Source organism: Leptonychotes weddellii, chromosome 16 (assembly GCF_054177405.1).
Source record: "Leptonychotes weddellii isolate Sample4059 chromosome 16, ASM5417740v2, whole genome shotgun sequence".
NCBI lineage: Eukaryota > Metazoa > Chordata > Mammalia > Carnivora > Phocidae > Leptonychotes > Leptonychotes weddellii.
In genome coordinates, this window is record NC_138384.1 from 9,464,982 (window position 1) to 9,483,592 (window position 18,611).

Genomic DNA, 18,611 nt, shown 5'->3' on the forward strand with positions numbered 1-18,611 from the left:
AAGAAACAGTAGTCACAAAAGTCTACGATGGGAGCTTGGATATCCTGTTGATGGAACAACAGTGGAGCCGGTGCGCTTAGAGTTTAGCAACAAAGGGTTGAAGATGGTTAGAGAGGCTACCGGGGGCTGGATTTGGATTGGACTGGTCTGCAAAGTGGTTTGAAATCCATATTTCTTTGTTTGGCACTCATCTTGTAATAATAGAGCATGAATGTGACCTGTTTTAAGTGATGCTTTAGAAAAATAACTTTGGAGCGAGAGAGGGTAGGGCTTGCCAACAGTGAGACAAGATAGGAGGCCCCAGCTTTATTCTAGGCCTGCGACGATACATGACCAAACTGGAATGAGAACAGAGGGCAGGACAGGGTTAGGAGCTCAAGAGATCAGCTGTGCGTTGAAGTTTGTCAACATTGTTAACCACATAATGCCATTTTCTGTAGGACATTGTTGGAGAAAGTGAGGATGGGAGGTTGGAAGCCTAAGTTTGGATTCTGAAACTGACATTAAAAAACATTAAAAAAAACTTTGATGGGTATGAGTTATGACCATTTCCTCTCAGACATTGAGCATGCCCCTCCCTCCAGAGGATGCTGACATGACATGTGAAGAAGGAAGACTGTTTATTAGCAGCCACAGCACCAAACCCTGGAATGATTGATCCCATGCGAAATTGGTGGAGAGTCTGGTTTCTATTAAATCCAGACCAGCTAGCTATCTCTACTTGGTCCCTCACAATTAACCAACAGCCATTATGGTAGTCATGTGTTTTCCAAATGACATCCTTCCTTAAGCTTCCTTTGAAATGATCTGATCCTCAAGAAGAGGCTGGAGCAAAGAGGATCAAGGCTGTCAAATGACTCCCTCCTTAGTCTTCCCTAGATGAGAAGGTCTTCATGACCAAACTGCTTGTAAGGGTCATGCAGCTCTGACGTCTGTTCTTGTTGATTGTCAAGGTCTCTTTTGCTTTCTGAGGAGCTGGGACGATGTGGTTTCTCTTCCTTCTTATCCTGTGTTTATCTCTCCCAAAGATGTGTGGAGTGCCCCTGGCATGCAGGACATGCCATGGTTGGTGCAAAGCAGGGTGTCCCAGCCCTGCCATGAAAGTTACTTGCAATATACCAGACAGACGGAAACCAGAGCATTGCAGAATGAAATCTGAACCAGATTAGTAATGTCCAGTAAGGCTACATTCCAGAGAGTAGTAGAGCCACTCACCTCCAGATCCACCGAGGAGCTTTCTCAGTGACACTGGTGAACACCCCCCCCCCGCCCCCCACTCCTTTGGTGGGAAAATTGAGAGGGGAAGCCAAAAGGATGACTGGTTTTAGTGCCACTTGACCCCAGCCTTCATTTCTGGAGATCTGAGTTTACGGGTATTCCTGCATGTTCTTTGGATCCATCTAAATGCCAGGAAAAGATCATTGCCAAGACGTTAGGATCTACCTTAAGCCAGCTCAGAAGTATTTAGTTCTTAAGAGTCCATTATTTGGGCTGCTACCCTACTCTCCCCAAAAGTCATATCCTCTCTGGAACCTTTCTTTTTTTTCAACTTTATTGAGGTATAATAAATAAAATTGTAAGATATTTAAAGCCTATAACATGATGATTTGATATACATTCACAATCCCCCCCATTGAGTTAGTTAACACATCAGTCAGCTCTCATATATATTCATTCATTTTATTTTTGTGAAAACATTTGAGTTCTACTCTTAGTAGATTTCAGTTAAACAGTACAGTGTTTCTGGAACTTGTCCTGAATCCAAGTAGCATGTGTGGTTAAGAGTGAGCAAAGGCTGTGTGGTCAGATAGCCCTGAGATACAGAGAGGTTAATAAAAGTACCCAGCAAATTGAGCTGTGTGAGAGGTAGGATTTCGCAGATAGAATGTCTTGTACAGTGTCTGGTACATAGAAAACAACTCTTCCTCCAGGTAGGGCAATAGAAGATGGGGGAAAGGGGAAGAAGGTGAGAAATTCCCCAACCTCTATTGATCAGGATTAACCACTTGGATTAATTAATAAGTGTTGAAACATAGATTATAAGACTGCTTATAAAAACTGTGTGCATTTATGAGTATTTGGACATTTAATTTTTTGAAATTAATACTAAAATATAGACAGTCGGCCACGGTAAACATGTCAACCATTTTGATTCTTATACATTGTTTCAAAAAAAAAAAAAAGGTTTTTTGGAAGTCTATGCCCTACTGAGAATGGGCACAGGCATAAATTAGAACAGAATGGGCTTATACCTCCCAAACCAGTGTTGCATTGGGAACCACTGTACTCTGGTCTTTTGAGATTTGGGCTGTTGAAGTCATTAAGTGTTTATTTCAATGGACTATTTCAATTTGGCTATTTTTAATTAGCCAAATAAATAGGTTTCCTCAGTATGTTATTGATACCTTTGAAGAGCTGCTAGGATTGCCTCGTCATACCAGTACAGATGGTTATGCTTTAAGTACTCCAAGGAAGGAGTCAATTCATCTCTGTGTCAGTAGCTTAAACCATTGCATATGGTCAAAGCCATGTTAGTTAATGCTGTCTCGGAGCCAAATTTGGCTAGCGTAAGTGAAAGCAAAGGATAATTCATTTTCAGCCTACTGGAGTATTTGAAGAAGTAGCCCAATATCCCAGGCTAGGAAAGAGATAAAAAGCCAGGCAATTTTAAGAACTGCTGCAGAAAGATTTTTTTAGACCTTTCTTTCTAATCCATCCTTATCAGTATGACTCAGAAAGCTATAGAGACTGACAGTACATGGAGACTCTACCTGCCTAGTGGAGGTCAGGGGTCACCGGGAGAACTGGTCTTTGCCCAGTGATGCTCCTGTGTGTACCACAGGCAGGATACTCGGTGAGCATCTGGAGGCATCTGCCATATTCTCCAGAAAGTCAACTTCACTTTTTTTCTCCCAGCAGCAACCTCCCATTTATTCTCATGGCCAATCAGAGTGTCCTTTTCCCCATGCTGCTGCTTTTTTTCCAGTAGAAGGCAGGTGGATAAGAGATCGGGTCTTCAGGATGGACCAAGGCTGGGTTTCACATTTAACCTGTGAACATATGGATGAGAAGTTAATGGGTCCAAAAGGGTCATTGAAGAGGAGCAGTCTAGGAACTTCCTCTCTACCTTCCATCTGTCTTTCCCATCCCCATCAACAGAAACCAACAAACAACTCAAAGTTAAAACCTGGAACCTTTGGGTTAAGCAGCTCTCCAAGGTAGAAAAATCCATGCTTTCTCCTGTCTTTAAATATCTTCAGTTACATTTGCAAGAATGTCATTAATATGTCTCTTTGCCAGTCTAAGCTTTGTGTAGTCCTTTCATTATTTTCTCAATAAACAGAATATTTATGCCACCTCCCAGAATTTCAGGTCCAACTGAAGGGGCAAATTATAATACCAACACACTACCAGAAAACGGCATGACTTCTCTGCTTTGTTCCCTCAAGTAATCAAACGGAATAGTGATAATAATAAACATGTACTGGATGTTTCTCTGTGCCAAGTGCTGTTCTTAACACTTCAGAAGTATTAACTCTTCTAGGCCTCTGAAAACCCTCAAAGGGAAGTGATATTATTATTCCCATTTTACAAGTCAGGGACTGGAGTATCTGAGCGGTTTGTAAACTTCTTCAGGAGTAAAGGAAAGGATGAAAGAGTCACTTAACCATCACAGAATTGAAAAAACTTCATGGCTCTTGGCTTCATGGTCCCTTCTCTCTCTCTCTCTTTTTAAAGATTTTATTTATTTGACAGAGAGAGAGAGAACACATGCACAAGGAGGGGGAGAAGCAGAGGGAGAGGGAGAAGCAGGCTCCCCACTCAGTAGGGAGCCCGATGGATGCAGGGCTTGATCCCGGGACCCTGGGATCATGACCCCTGGGGTCATGACCTGAGCCAAAGGCAGATCCTTAACTGACTGAGCCACCCAGGTGCCCCAGTGATCCTTTCCCTTGCCAGGCAATTTGGGGATATTGATAGTATCTGATGAAATTTGCACTGAGTGGGCTTTACAGTTTTTTGAAGGAAGATTACTGTGTATATGAATCTGGAAATCCTAAATCTTCTCCTAAATCATATTTGTATTATGAGGCTAGTTGATGGTAATACTGCTATCAATGAATGAATGGGAAATGCCAGTTTTGTGTTGACATGTACATTTTTTTTTTTTCTCCCAAAGTGTAAGAGATTTTTTCCTCCTCTGACAGTAATAGGGAATCCGGAATATATATTTCTTTTTTTCAAAAGGCATGTGTACGTGTGAGGGCCTGTCCAAGTTGTCCTTTAACCCCCGCCCCCCTGCATGTATAGATGCAGATGGGAGAAAATTCTATTTCGGTGTCTTAGAATTATATGCTTTGTAGAGAACCGAGGATGTTATCAATGTCTGGATGCTCTCGGCGTAATGTCAGATTTTGTCTCCTCAGCCTGATCTCCGGTCCAAATAGTTCTACTTGTTCTCATCTCGAACCTAGTAAATCCTTAATCTCAAGCCTCCAGTTTCCTTTTGGAAAGTCACTATGGCTCTATGTTTTATGTTAATATTTACTGAGGAGTTGACAGCTTACACGTTGCCTGATAAATAAATACTCACTTATTTGATCGTAAGAAGCCCCATGTTAGGGATCCTTTTATTTCCATTTCACAGGTAGGGGAAAAAAAAAACAACCAGGAGTTGAGAGTGCTTCAGCCCAGCTAGCAAGCAGTCGAGCTTCAAGTTTACCTCTAAACTGTTGGGTTTTTCCTAAAGATTTATTTATTTTAGAGAGAGAGCAGGGGGAGGGGCAGAGGGAGAGAGACAAGCAGACTCCGCACTGGGTACAGAGCCCGACATGGGACTCGATCCCGCAACCCTGAGATCATGACCTGAGCTAAAATCAAGAGTCGGATGCTCAACCGACTGAGCCACCCAGGCGCCCCCTGAACTGTTGTTTTTATGTTGAGCATTTCCTTTACTTCATTGTCTTTGTGCCATTCCATTTTATCTTAATTTTTATCACTTCTTCACACGGTTGTAAAACATCCTCATGCTGATGGTTTTCCTCTGTTAGAGACTTTCCTCAGCCTCTCTCAATCCCTAGTCCTTCGCTTCTCTGATGCTTCCTTTCTCCTCCTCCAATCCCTGGACCATGGATTCCTGTCTCATAAGGACTGCGTACACTTCCTTAAGCTTTTCGCTCACTCTAAACTGAGATTTCTTCTTTGTGGTATCCTCGTACACGTTGGGCAACAAATCAGTTAGTTATTCTTTAGTGCTGTTGTTTGGGCAAAATAGGAGTTTTTTTTAAAAAAAGAATGTGACATCTTGCCTAAAGTTGCAGTTTTTTTTAATCGTTATTTTTGGCAATGGGTAAAAAATTAAAAAGTGAAAAATCAGTGGATTTTTGGTAAGCACAAATATATATTTTGCCAGTATTTTCTCCAGCCAGCCTCATGGGGGCTATTTTGTTGTTCCATTAGCCTTTCCTAAAAAGAGAAATAGAAGGTTGATACTGACCCGGGGCTTTTTTTTTTTTTTTTAATTTTTTTAAAAAATTACTTCAAGACCTTTCTTTAAGATATATCATCTCACTTTTAGCAAACATCATTAACCCATTGAATCGGTTTTTGATTATTTAATAGGGACAAGTGTTGGGATACAGGTTGCTCAAGGCAAGGACCTTGTCCTTTCTGGAATCTGCAGTCTCCCTTTTTCTGTTAAGTCTAAAGTCTTTAATAGAATTTAAATATGACCTAGGGGGAGAGTGTTTTAAAGGGCAGTTTCCTGAAGTATGATTTATACCCTCCATGAGTCCTTGATGTATTTATTTGACCACTGAAATCTGAAATAGAAAACAACGACTAACAGTATATCATCTTATAGTCTCTCCTTTCTAAAAGTATGAAGTGGTAAACTATGATCTGCATAGAATATTGAGTCTTGGTCTGTATCCATTGCATCTTTAAGTTTAGCAGTTAAATTATGTGACTGGGTTTCTAAGTCTTTGAAACTGGAGAAGGTTGACACTTAATGTGGGAATAGTATTCCGTCCAGAAGGGGGGGTAGCCAGGCCTTTATCCCTGGCTCCCTCTCTCTTCTGAGAGAGAGGAGATCCCTTGGGTGGGGAGTTGGGAACAGCTCTCAGTGTAGCAAACCCACCTCCCCAGGGACTTGAGGCCTTTCCTGTCCTTCCCTAGCCTAGGGGAAGCCTCAGCGCATCGTCAGACTCCATCCCCTTCTGGTAGGCCACTGGGTCTCTGTCCCCTCCTGCCCCCCTCACCAGCTCCCCCCGTCCCTACCATGAGCCAGGAAAGGGCTCTGGTCTCCTGGAAGTGCCATCCTCAGGAAAGCCTCCCGTGATCTCCCACTCTCCTCATCCTTGTTTTCTCTCATAGAGCACTTTGTTTCTTCATACTTTGCCCAAAGGACTATTCCATACCCATTTGTGATCTTACTTAATCCTGGCCTCCCGCATTTAACTGGAAGCCACATGAGACCACCGCTCCATCTTCCTCACCACTGTGGGAGCCAGAACGTTGCGTGTGTTCAGTAACTCAAGATGCTTCACATATTCTCCAAATAAACAGATGGCTCTTTTTGGAGGTGCTGGGTTTGGATTTTTAAACTATAAAATGTATTTATTTGGTCAGACTCCAATGTTTTTTGTCAAACTGAACCCAAAAAAGAATGTTGCTTCCTTAATATCCGGCATTGTAAAATTCTTTTTTTCGTTTTGAAGAATTGTTCTAGATTTTTGTCCTTGTCACTCTGAACTGAAAAAGAGAGGGCCGTGTGGGGCCAGTGTGTTTGTCCCGATATAGGGTGACAATTCTTTTTTTTTCTTTCTTTTTTTTTTTTATGCTTTCTCAACACAGAAGCTTTCGCTGTGCCTTTGAGTTGCTTAAGGTGCTCAAGAAACAGGGAGAATAGAGAAAGAGTTTCCCAACCGGTTAGTCCAGTTTAGGCACTTAAGTGGCTTAAGCCTTTGATATTAATTTAACCAAGTTAGGAAGTTAGTAAGGCAGGAGGGCTTTCATGGATAAATCACTGCTTCCCCCCCCCCACCCCTTTAACTGTTCACTCTGTCTGCTGGGGACTGTTAATGGTGTCTTTTGTCTTCACGCTTGTGGAAGAGGTGGGGGCCCTGGGAGGCCAGGGTTCACATCAGAGGGACCCCATTCTACCTGTGCTTCCAACTGAGATTTCCTCACAGGGTGGTTGTGAGGTTCAAATAAAGCACCCCCAGGAGTGCTCCGGGCTTCACAGCTGGACTCAGGAAAGAGTGCCTGGTTTTTCATGTATTTGAGCTTGTTGCTTCCCACCTCTGGTCTCCTCCTCTGCTGTGGAGGGAGGGGGCGCTGGCTAGCGTGTCCTCAGCAAGCCTGCGGTCAGAGATTCTTTCATTCCCTTATTCCACCAACATTTGTAGACTAATAAACAAATGTCGATTTGCTGATAACGTGTGACACACAGCAGGCTCTAGCTGTCACAGAGTGTATGGTGGGGGGAGGGTGGCATTTTGTTTGTTTCTGTCACTGTAGGTAGACATGAGCAAAGAAACGGTGGCGTCAGAGCATTTGGAAGTAGGGGAGAAACAGGTCCATGAGTGTAGTTTCTTTGAGGGGAAGGTGACAAAGCAGTGAGCAGCAGAAGCCAAGCAAGTCAATGGGTGCAGGAGATCAGAGGTCAAAGAAAAAGTGTGCAAGAGTGTGTGGGGGAAGAAAAATCATTTTCCCTCTACCCTACTAGGTTCTTGGCTCAGACCTCCCTGTAATAAAAGACAGATCAACGGGAGAAAACAAAGATGTTTAATAACATGTATACCTCCTGCATACATGGGAGGGACCCAGGAAAACTTAGGTATCTCCCCCAAAAGGCCCAAGACACCACCCTAAATACCATCTCCAGCTAAAGACAGAAGAAGATGTTGAGGGAGCAAGTTATGGGACCTTATCAGGCCAAGTGCAGTCAGCAGGGGTATGGTGGTTAGGCAGATTTAAGTCCACACCTTCTCCATTGAGAAGAGTTTCCAGATCTTTGGTCATCTTCCTATTCCTGGTACACAGAGGAAGATACTCTTATATATGGAGATTTCCTTTATAAACATAAACGTCTCTTAGAGAAGGGTAACTTCTCTAGGTTTTCAGAGCTTCTCCTGTGCGGGCTAATTCTTTCCTTTTTTAAAGATTTTATTTTATTTTATTTGACAGAGAGAGAGTGAGCACAAGCAGGGGGAGCAGAAGGCAGAGGGAGAGGGAGAAGCAGGCTCCCTGCTGAGCAGGGAGCCCAGTGTGATACAGGGCTGGATCCCTGGACCCTGAGATCATGACCTGAGCCGAAGGCAGCAGATCAGTGGACTGAGCCACCCAGGCACCCCTGTGTGGGCTGATTCTTAAAAATAACCAGCTCAAGATATCCTTGTGCCAAAGAGGCATATTTTGGGGTGGCAAATTCTGCTCCCCTGCAAGTAAGAGAACATAGCAGATTCAAGAAGTGAAATGTCCTGTAAGAATGGTGAGGAGGAAGGGAGAGGGGACAGATAAACTGCCCAGCTCCACACAGAGCAGGTTATGCAGGGGCCCGTGGGCCAGGAAAAGGGGTTTGGATTTGAGATCAATACCAGAGTGCATGGGAAGAGTTGATTACCAAGGACAAGGACTCTGGCCAATGTGAGGAGACCATATGAGAGGAGGCTTTGGGAAACTAAACAGAAAGTGTCCAAATGAGGGATGAAAACCTCTACCAGCATGGCCCTGGGCTGGGTGGGGAAGGGCGGGTTGCTCTGAGAGCCAGCCTGAAGAGATGATGGACAGGATTTCTAGATTGTGGAATTTTACTTGTCTGAATTTTTATCTTGCCAATCGATTTCTCTTCTTCTAGAATCTCCCCTGAGAACATGAATGTGAACAGTTCTATTGACTTGCTGTGTGCCTCTGTTCTTTATGCCAACCCCTGGCACAGGGCTGCTAATTAGGTGCTCAGTGGGAGTTCACCGAGCCAAGGAAAACATCTGTCTATGTCCTAGTTCTAGATAATAGGTCAGTGCTTCAAGTCAATAAGGCAGTCTTTCCGAAGGCAGCACCCTCCTGAAGGGGGAGGAAAATCAGGACCAAACCACATGTTCTGGGACTTCTTTTAAGAATGAGGAGCTGAACCCTAACAGCAGGCCCAAATTAGGCCTGGGCACAGAGCCCATATGCAGCAACCCCTCCAGCCCACAGGCGGGTTAAGTGCCGGCGCCTCTGTGTTCCCATAGTAGTCTGTGCTCGCCCCGACACCCCCTTAGCATTTGGTAGCATCCTTGAATTTTTAGGTGTCTGGCTCCCCAGCAGAGCAGCTTCCTCTGTTTGTGTATCTCCTGCACAGTTGTGTGCCTCGCACTTCCCTGGCATTCAGTGACTGTTTGTTCAATCAGCCGTCCTCCTTAGCCACCTAGGTTGCTGTAGGTGAGAGTGTGTAAAGGGCTTCTTCAATGGTTATTCTTTCTCCCTTTGTAAGGTAGTCAGGGAGGGGAGGAGTGTCCCCATTTTGCTCATGAAGAAGGGAAGCCCTAGAAGACTGGCCCGCGAAGCCCTTGGTGCATGGCGATAGTCACCAGAGCAGTTCAGCACTGAAGGTCTGATGCATGAGTCACAAGGATAGAGATCTGGTTTTTGATGGTGCAGGATTCTGCCTGGGAGTGAGGGAGTCTGTGTGTGCATTTCAGATCCCCGCGGGTTTCTGATGTTCGGCAACAGTTAAGAGTGGCCAGCCTCTGTCAGTGCTTCTCAGATTTTCATAGACATACACATCACATGGGGATCTAAATAAAATGCAGACTCTGATGCTGTGGATTTGGGGTGAGACCTGCGTCTGCATCTCTAACAAGCTCCTGGGTGGGCTGAAGCTGTAGGGCCAGCAGACCATACTTGCTATCCCAGGGCCCGGATGTCCAGGACCTTCTGAACCAAATGCAAGAAGAGAGAGGGCGGAGGTGTGGAAGGGAAGGCAGGGGTGTGTTGCGGCTGAAATATCAGGTACAAAGATACACACTTTGTGCCGTGAACTTGGAAAGCGAAATTGTGATTGGATGGGCTTGCCAAGTCCCCTGCTATAGCTGAGGCACAGGGGTTCAAGAGCGCCTGGCTCCAGCGGTCCTGAAACAGACCAGGTCCGGCCACTTGCCACTGACGGAATCCAAAGACAGAGGGACGAGTTGTGGGGAAACAAGAAAGGGCATTTATTTCAGTGAGGCCAGCACCAGGAAGACAGTGGACTCATATCTCAAAGGCTGTCTCCAAAGTGCTGAAAATACTTCCAGGTTTATATCAGGGAAATGTGGAGCAAAGGTTAGTGGGTACGTGCAGGTGGGCAGTGAAGGTCAGGTCTGTCATTGTCTTGGGGTCAGTCACATGGGGTCTTGCTGGCTCAGGGGAGTCATTCTTGCTTGAGGAGGTAGTTTCAGTTTCATCCAGGGATATGTTGCCCCCCTGGGGCTTTTGCCTGAGTTAAGAGATAAGCCGGAAAGAACAATGGAATCAATTAGAGTGTACAGACTGAGGTCAAAGTGGAGGGGGTAGAAGTCCCGATTCACTCTTTCTTCTCCATTTAGCAGATTCTGTCGATAACACATGGAGATGACCGTGACCACTCTCCCTGCTCCGCCACCTATGCTAGTCCTGTTATTTAGCACTTGTGAAACCAGGATGGAATGTCATAGTTTTTCCTGCCCATGCTATGGGTCCCTTGAGGGCCGGGCTGCTATGAAGCAGCCCCCTCCATCCTGTGTTTGCCGCTGTGTCCCCCTTGTCATAGATGCAGAAGCTCCAGGACGACACGTGGCTCTGCCCTCAGGCACAAGAGTCCTTACGCATCACGATTAGTAATGAAGAGTCTGGAACTGTAGCTAAGGGCACTGCTTCTGAGGGTAGAGAGCTCTGGATGCCCCACACTCTGCCTCTTTGGCATAAGGATTATTTTCAGCTGATCGTTTTTAAGAAACAGCAGACATAAGAAAAGCTCTGAAAACTGAGTAGAAGTTACCATTTTACCTTCACAAGGGAAATCTCCATTTGTGGGGGGTGCCTCCCTCTCTGTGCCAGGAACAGGAGGGTGACCAAATCTCTAGCAACTTGTCGGTGCAGAAAGCCAGGACTTAAATCTGCATATCAACCATAGCTCTTTTTTCTGTGCTTTTCCTGGTAACCTTGCATGACTGCCCTTCCCCCGCCCCCATCACCACCTCAACATCTTCTATCTTTCCCGGGAGACAGAATTTATAAGGTGGTATCTTGGGCCCTTTTGGGGAATTACTCAGTTTTCCTGGGTGACTCCCATGTTGAAGGAAGGTATACATGTTATTAAACATCTGTTTGTTTTTCTCCTGTTAATCTTTTATTACAATGAGGTCTGAGTCAAGAACCTAGAAGGGTGAAGGGAAAATTATTTTTTCCTTCCCTACAATGCCAGTGCTAGCTTTCCTACTTACTCTCTTAGTCTCAGTTTTGTCTTCTGTAAAATGGAGGTATTTTACAGTATTGTACTGTTTATGGTACATATGAAACATACAGTATTGTAACTGTTTATGGTGTATATGAAATAGATAATGGACGTCAATTACTTAGCACGGTGCTAACAAAGTAGCACACAGGAGGTAGCCATTAAACAGTTGTTGAAAATCACCACGTAGGAAGGGATTGCCTGGAACCATTAATGTTTTCTGTGTGTTTGGCTCTTTAGTCAGGTCTAATAAGGACACGACAAAACGAATTCCTCATTTCACCGTTACCTCAGCTGCTGGCCCAGGAACATAACTACAGCGCACCTGCCGGACACCATCCTCACATACTGTACAAAAGGACAGCTGAGGAGAAGGTCCAGCATTGCCATGACTACCCAGGCTCCAGCAGGCATTATCCCGGGCACTCCCCAACTCATACTCCCCATGCGTCTCGGAGTCAAGAAAGAGAGCATCACCACCCAAGGTTGCAAAAGCAGCATTTTTGTGGACGACGCAAGAAATGTATGTAAGGAAACTTTTTCTTACTCTGTTCTTATGTGGGCCCTCGGCAGGCTTTCTTGAGTGCAGTCAGGTGTGCTGACTCTGCAGGTTAAAATGGGGCTACCCTAAGCACTCCCTGAAATTAGTCTTGGAGATGGACCAACATTCATCCCTGTCAGGCAAAAACTGGGTGATCAGTTCTCAATTCTTCTAGGTTAAACTAGGAAAAGTCTTGATATGCTTTTGTTTATTTTAGTCACGGGTCCCTATAGTATCTTGGTTTCTGTGCTCCTGAGAAAGGTACCCAGTCTTCCAATAATGAAGGAAATCAAAGATGAATCCTCAGGGGTGGTTGGAATGTTTGTTCCTTTTGAGCTCTTGAAGGATAGCTCCACAGGAAATGAGAACATTGGCACTTATGTGGAGGTGGCAGTGGGATACAGGTTTGTGACCCAGGCACACGGTTTGTGACCCAGGCACAACCCTCTGCACTTTGTAGACCAGCGGCATCTAAGAGAAATGCAATGTCAGCCCCACAAGTAGTTTTAAGTGTTCTAGTGGCCACATTTTTAAAAAAAATTAAAGATAGGCAAATTAGTTTTTGTAACATATTTTATGTAGCCCGATAAATTATAAAATATCATCTCAATATGCAATCAGTATACCAACTTATAAATCGGCTATTTTATATTAAGTTTTGGAAATCTAGTCATTGTTTGACACTTAGAGCACAATTCCAATGTAGACAACAAATTCTCATCAGAAATACTTAATCTGTATTTGGATTTCATAAAATTTAAGGTCAGAAAAGTAGATTTACATATTCATGCTGTTCCAGACTTACTTGTTTTTCAATCACCGCATCAAGGTCTGCTTTCTTAATTTAAATGGAAATTAAAATTAAAATTAAAACTTCAGTTTCTCCACTGGCACCAGACACATTCCAAAGGCTCAGTAGCCATGAATGGCAGGTGAGTGCCGAGGTGGACAGAGCAGCCAGATGGTGGTTCTACCCAAGAAGAAGGGGTAGTGGTATCCCTGAGCTGTTGATTGGGAGCAATAATGAAATATCATGTTTGTACCATTTTAATCGGTCTTTGGGACTTGGGGTGTTAACAGAAATATCCTCTTTAAGGAACATCAATTTAGCACAGATTTATGATAATAGTGATACGAATAATAGTGGTGCTGTCCCTAGTGACCGTGATATGTATTTGATAGATAAATCACAGCTGATCTTTAGAGCAGCCTTATGATTGGTGTTATGGGTATTATGCTCTTTTCACTGATAAAGAAACTGAGACTGAGGGTCACTTATCAAAGCGGCCAACTTGAGGTTTTATATCTAACTCTACATAATTTGATTTTTTAATTTCACTCTGCGGAGAGTTATAATGACTTTACTGTTATGACTGTACTAGTTGTTGAAGTATTGAAATAACTCTCTGTTAGTATTACGTTTCCAAATGCCCTGTTCTCTCCCAGCAATCCTTGGACTTGTCCCTCCCCATTAACTGAAGGGATCATGCCTGGCCCAACATCCTGACACTGCCAGGTGTCTTTCTCAAAGGCCATGGCCAGTATCCACTCTGTTAAGGTGGTGCCTGCCCCTTACCTCTTGTGAAATATTTAATATCATTTTAAATACCACCCCTGACTATTATATGTCCCCAAAAACTAACTCAATATTGGGTCAAAGAGTCCTTATTGAGCACTTATTTTGTGCTATATTCAAGTTTGTGTTGTTGAAACAAGGATGTTAGACATGGACAGTGTTTTGTAGGACGTATATTTCTAAATTTTATTTAGAAAATAATATATAAAGTGTTATGAATTCAGATGCAAAGAATAATGTCTCTTTCTGCAGTGTTTAGAATAAAATAAAATGAGCATTATCTGTTTTTAAAGACTATTCGGACAAAATTGATTTTTGTTGACCTGCTGTACTAACTAGGTTTGTAGTTTGTGTGTGTGTTGTGTGTGTGTGTGTGTTCCACTTGTTAGGGTATTTTTGAGTTGTTGAGTCTATCCATCTACCAACCTCTTTGAATGAATCTTTCCCTACCACAAACTAGGAGGAAAGCCCCAGGACAAGCACCGAAGTCATCATTTATCAGTAGATCTGTCAAGTGTTGGTTACGGACTCTCTCCCTGCCCTGTTTAGATTTCTTTCTATCTCACCCAGATGTTCTCCACTGATAATCCCCTCCAAATGCTCTTATGTTCATTGTAGATGCCCCTAAGCCTCCCACGGAGGATACCTATCTCAGGTTTGATGAGTATGGGAGTGCAGGGCGACCCAGAAGATCAGCTGGAAAATCACAAAAGGGCCTAAATGTGGAAACCCTTGTGGTAGCAGACAAGAAAATGGTGGAAAAGCACGGCAAGGCAAATGTCACCACGTACATTCTCACGGTCATGAACATGGTAAGGGAGTTTGTTAGGACTCCAACACTCTGGATCTCCAGAACAGCCAATAATCACAGAATATCCTTGTATGGATTGAACAGCAGCTATAGTCACATAATTTTATTGGAAAAAAGTTGAGTTTTGAGGAAAATGCTTCATACGTACATATACATATATTCAATTTCGTAAAATTGAAGCCTGCATACTTATAAATCTGTCTGATTAATACACAGAGTTTTGGAAATTTTTAGATTTTGTTTATTTTCATTTGATTTCAATTGTTCCAACAGGTTTCTAGCCTATTTAAAGATGGGACCATTGGAAGTGACATAAACATTGTTGTGGTGAGCCTCATTCTTCTGGAACAAGAACCTGTAAGTGCCAAACTTCACTTATTTCTTAATACATTCTGCCATTCAGGGGGTGCCTGGGTGGCTCAGTCATTAAGCGTCTGCCTTTGGCTCAGGTCATGATCCCAGGGTCCTGGGATCGAGCCCCGCATCAGGCTCCCTGCTCGGTGGGAGGCCTGCTTCTCCTTCTCCCTCTCCCACTCCCCCTGCTTGTGTTTCCTCTCTCTGTCAAATAAATAAATAAAATCCTTAAAAAAAATACATTCTGCCATTCAGGACCTACTTATTGAATACCTACTGTGTACTGATCCATGAACTAGTCATTAGAAATTCCATCTTGAAAATAGGCTGACCCTGTCCTCAAAGAAAGTACAACCTAATAGGGTTATATATTCAAATAACTAAAACATCACAAAATAATTTTATATATTTACAGGGAAGGGGCATTTGATAGTAGATTTAAGGGTCAGTTGGATCTTGTACGTTGGATATGCTGGGTAATTGCAGGTAGATTTAAAAAGATATTTTGAAAACATACTGAAAATAAGTCACCAGAAAATTCTTGTAGTAAACCTGCTGTCTCCCCAATACCATCTTAGGTACTACAGGGAATAAGTAAGGAATATTTAACTGCCCTTGAATTGATTACCTTGAGGTGCAAGACACAGGCATGGAGTAAATCATAAAACCAGAACATATAATAAAGTGTTAATTGCATGGCACTCACAGCCTCTAGTGTTTTGATGCTGTTTGAAACTGTATTTTTCAGAGGTAGAGATTACCAGGTTTTTTAAGTCCCCTGTGGCTTCTCCTCTTCATCCGTTACCCCAGTAATTAATGTACAAAGCAAGGAGTCAGAGACAAGACAAAAATTAATCTCATCATCCAGGTGTGTACAGCTGCAGAGGTTAACCTGTCAAATTGTTCTTGGAATTTTAGGAAGGTAGAAAGGAGGGTGTGTGTCATTGGGAGACACTTTTGTCTTTAACCTACCACTTAATACTTTGCCCAAGGATATTGAAGCTGGAGGCATCCTAATTCACGGATAATTAAAGACCTACTCTAAAAACCCTCAACTTGACCCAAGTCAATAGTTTTAAGCAAAGATTTGGTAAATAATTATCTTAAAGCTAGGTCCTATCTTACCCCCTCAGAGTCTTATAATTATTTGTTTCTACATCCGTTCAGTGAGTTTTCTTTTTATTGATTGATGGATGGATTGATTTTAATCTGTGACATGGCAAGCCCTTTGCTGGAAATTTTGACATAGGGGTAAATGTGGTCACTACCTTCCTCATGCGGTATTGAAGAAGGCATTGAACTTTATCACTATTAACTTATAATTAGGTTCTAAAAACTTTAACAGTTTTATAAAGGTGATACCAGCATGAGATGAACACAAATATTCCTAACTGATGTCAGGTTATTATTTTTTTTTTTTTAGAAATAGAACCAGTCATAAAGTATACTACTAAAACTCTGTAGTTGCTTTAAATATTGTGAGAATTTACCTGAAATAGCTTTAAGGTGTTCTGTTTTTTTTTTAATCAGTTGTCTCCAACCTTAGCTCAAGTGTTTTCCTCTACTGACCTTTCTCCCTAGAAATGTGTTTCTGTGTTTGCTTGTACAAATGGAATAATTCAACGTTCTCACCTCTGACAAATTCACACTCTGATTTGTGTGGGTTTCCCATAGGGAGGATTATTGATCAACCACCATGCAGACCAGTCTCTGAATAGTTTTTGTCAGTGGCAGTCTGCCCTCATTGGAAAGAATGGCAAGAGGCATGACCACGCCATCCTACTCACGGGATTTGACATTTGTTCCTGGAAGAATGAACCATGTGACACTCTAGGTAAGGTATGAATGGGTGTTTCACTCACACCTGTGAAAACTGTCTACTGGGTGGGTGGCCCTAAGGATCCTTAATAAGAAGACCTAATATTTAAATTGTGGAGTAGTTATCTTCACTGTACCCTGTGGTGAATATTGTTCTATTTAACTCAAGTCAGGGTGGAATGGTGAGCTCATTTCCTTTATTCGTTCTGTATTTTTCCTTATTAACTCTATTGATGATCATTGAGGTGAATTGTTTAACTAGACGAGTTGTGATTTATTCCATAAGCCCAACTGGGGCTGCTGAAGAAAATTTGATCTCCATGGTGCATCATTGTGCCCTTGGGTAGCATAGACGTGCATCCTTTAGAAAGTTACTTGACCTTTAAAGGACTCAGCTGTTCTATATTTGCACGAGACAATGAGTAAGGACTATATCTTCCACATCTATACTGTATTTTCTAGTATATTCCATTGCATACAGTAAGAAATCAACAGTTTGTTTTTTTGATGAACTAATGCTCCTCTAGCTCAGTGTTGGTGGTGGTGGTGCCAGTGATAATATATGCCTCCACATTAAGTTGCTCAGATTATCTCACGGACCACATAGCAGCAAAGTGGATGCAGTCCATCCACAAGCATGTATTTAATACTAACTGGGTACATGCTCTTGTTCTGCATAGGAGGACCCCAAATGGGGAAGAAAGACATTTAACGCTGTAATGTGGTTCAAGATAGACTCAAACACTGGCTAGAATGATTTTATAGCTGCTCTTAGAAGGAAGTAGTTTTTGAAAACAGAAGCATTTGTCACATTCTAGTGAATAGGAAAAAAAATGCATTTACTCTGTTCACATCGTTCAGACCTTTTCATGTTGTCTGCTTCAGAAAAAGACCAGGATGTATGTTCTCTTAGAAAATATACCTTGAGCTTTAATGCTAATAGTGCTGTTAGGTGGATATTTTGCATTGGTTTAATTGAGATAAGGCATATAAATGTCCTGCAGCTTCCTGTTCTGTATGTAAAATGGAAAATACAACAGTCATAGTGACTTTACAGGGTTGGGAGGAGGATCTGTTGATGACAGTATCTTTTAAAAGGAAAGAAAATGTTAAATTCTGCATTTATCTGGGCAGGACAGATAATCCTATGCCTTTAGTGCTTCCCTGCAAAAAAATTAAGTACGTGCATCAATTAAACTGAAAGTAATTATGTTAACCAGTGAAACTAAAACTGTGCAGAACATTTTGAAGCCATAAGAAATGGTCAGGTATCTGTATGTGTGCCCTTTGGACTAAAACTTGAAATTGCTCTCTCAATAGGGTTTGCTCCCATCAGTGGAATGTGCAGTAAGTACCGAAGTTGTACCATCAATGAGGACACGGGGCTTGGCCTGGCCTTCACCATCGCTCATGAGTCAGGGCACAAGTGAGTGATTCTATGAAAACCAGTTGGGTGATTCATTGGCATCCCCCTAATGATAATTGTTGGTCTAGTCAGAATAGATAGGCTAAATCTTGGGTAAAGCTCAGAATCGTACCTAACAATAAGGAGAGCTCCCTCAGTCAAGGTGTGTCATCGTGGGTGTTGCTTTTTTTAAACAACAATGTTTCATAGCTGCACAGAAATCCATTGTGGGTATAGATGGACTGCAAGTCATCTAATGGACCCCCTGGTCTTTCAGGAATGTCTTCCATGGTCTGCTGCAGTGAAGATCGTTTTAGTTCATTATACCGAGGAAGTAATTGGGCAGACGTGTCAATTCCCAGAACGTAACGGCGTGTTAACCGTTCAAGGGCTTTTGGCGCACACACTGGATATTCTTGTAGCTGCTGTCGTTGCGTGTACTTAGTATTCTCTTCACTGGTGTTAGTAAATCTTTCTCTTGTGAGAATAGAGTTCGAAATGAGGAATGAGAAACCTGAGAGTAACGAGCCGAATTTATAAGGCATGAAATCTGGTGGCGATGCAGTTCTGTAGAGGCTTTTCAAACATTCCTTGAACAGTAGCATCCACATTGGAATCAGCACGCTGCTTAACAAAATGACTGTTTCA

At 42.7% G+C, this 18,611-nt stretch overlaps 1 protein-coding gene across 1 annotated transcript in view; it reads left to right on the forward strand.

Moving 5' to 3' along the window:
• ADAMTS18 (ADAM metallopeptidase with thrombospondin type 1 motif 18) overlaps positions 1 to 18,611 on the forward strand; it is a 132,347-nt gene that overhangs the window by 49,695 nt on the left and 64,041 nt on the right. Inside the window, exons 3-7 of the mRNA XM_081807868.1 lie at positions 11,699 to 11,981; positions 14,194 to 14,387; positions 14,660 to 14,743; positions 16,415 to 16,574; positions 17,879 to 17,984. Of these exons, the coding sequence (XP_081663994.1) occupies positions 11,699 to 11,981; positions 14,194 to 14,387; positions 14,660 to 14,743; positions 16,415 to 16,574; positions 17,879 to 17,984 (827 nt within the window). The remainder of the gene's footprint in view (positions 1 to 11,698; positions 11,982 to 14,193; positions 14,388 to 14,659; positions 14,744 to 16,414; positions 16,575 to 17,878; positions 17,985 to 18,611) is intronic.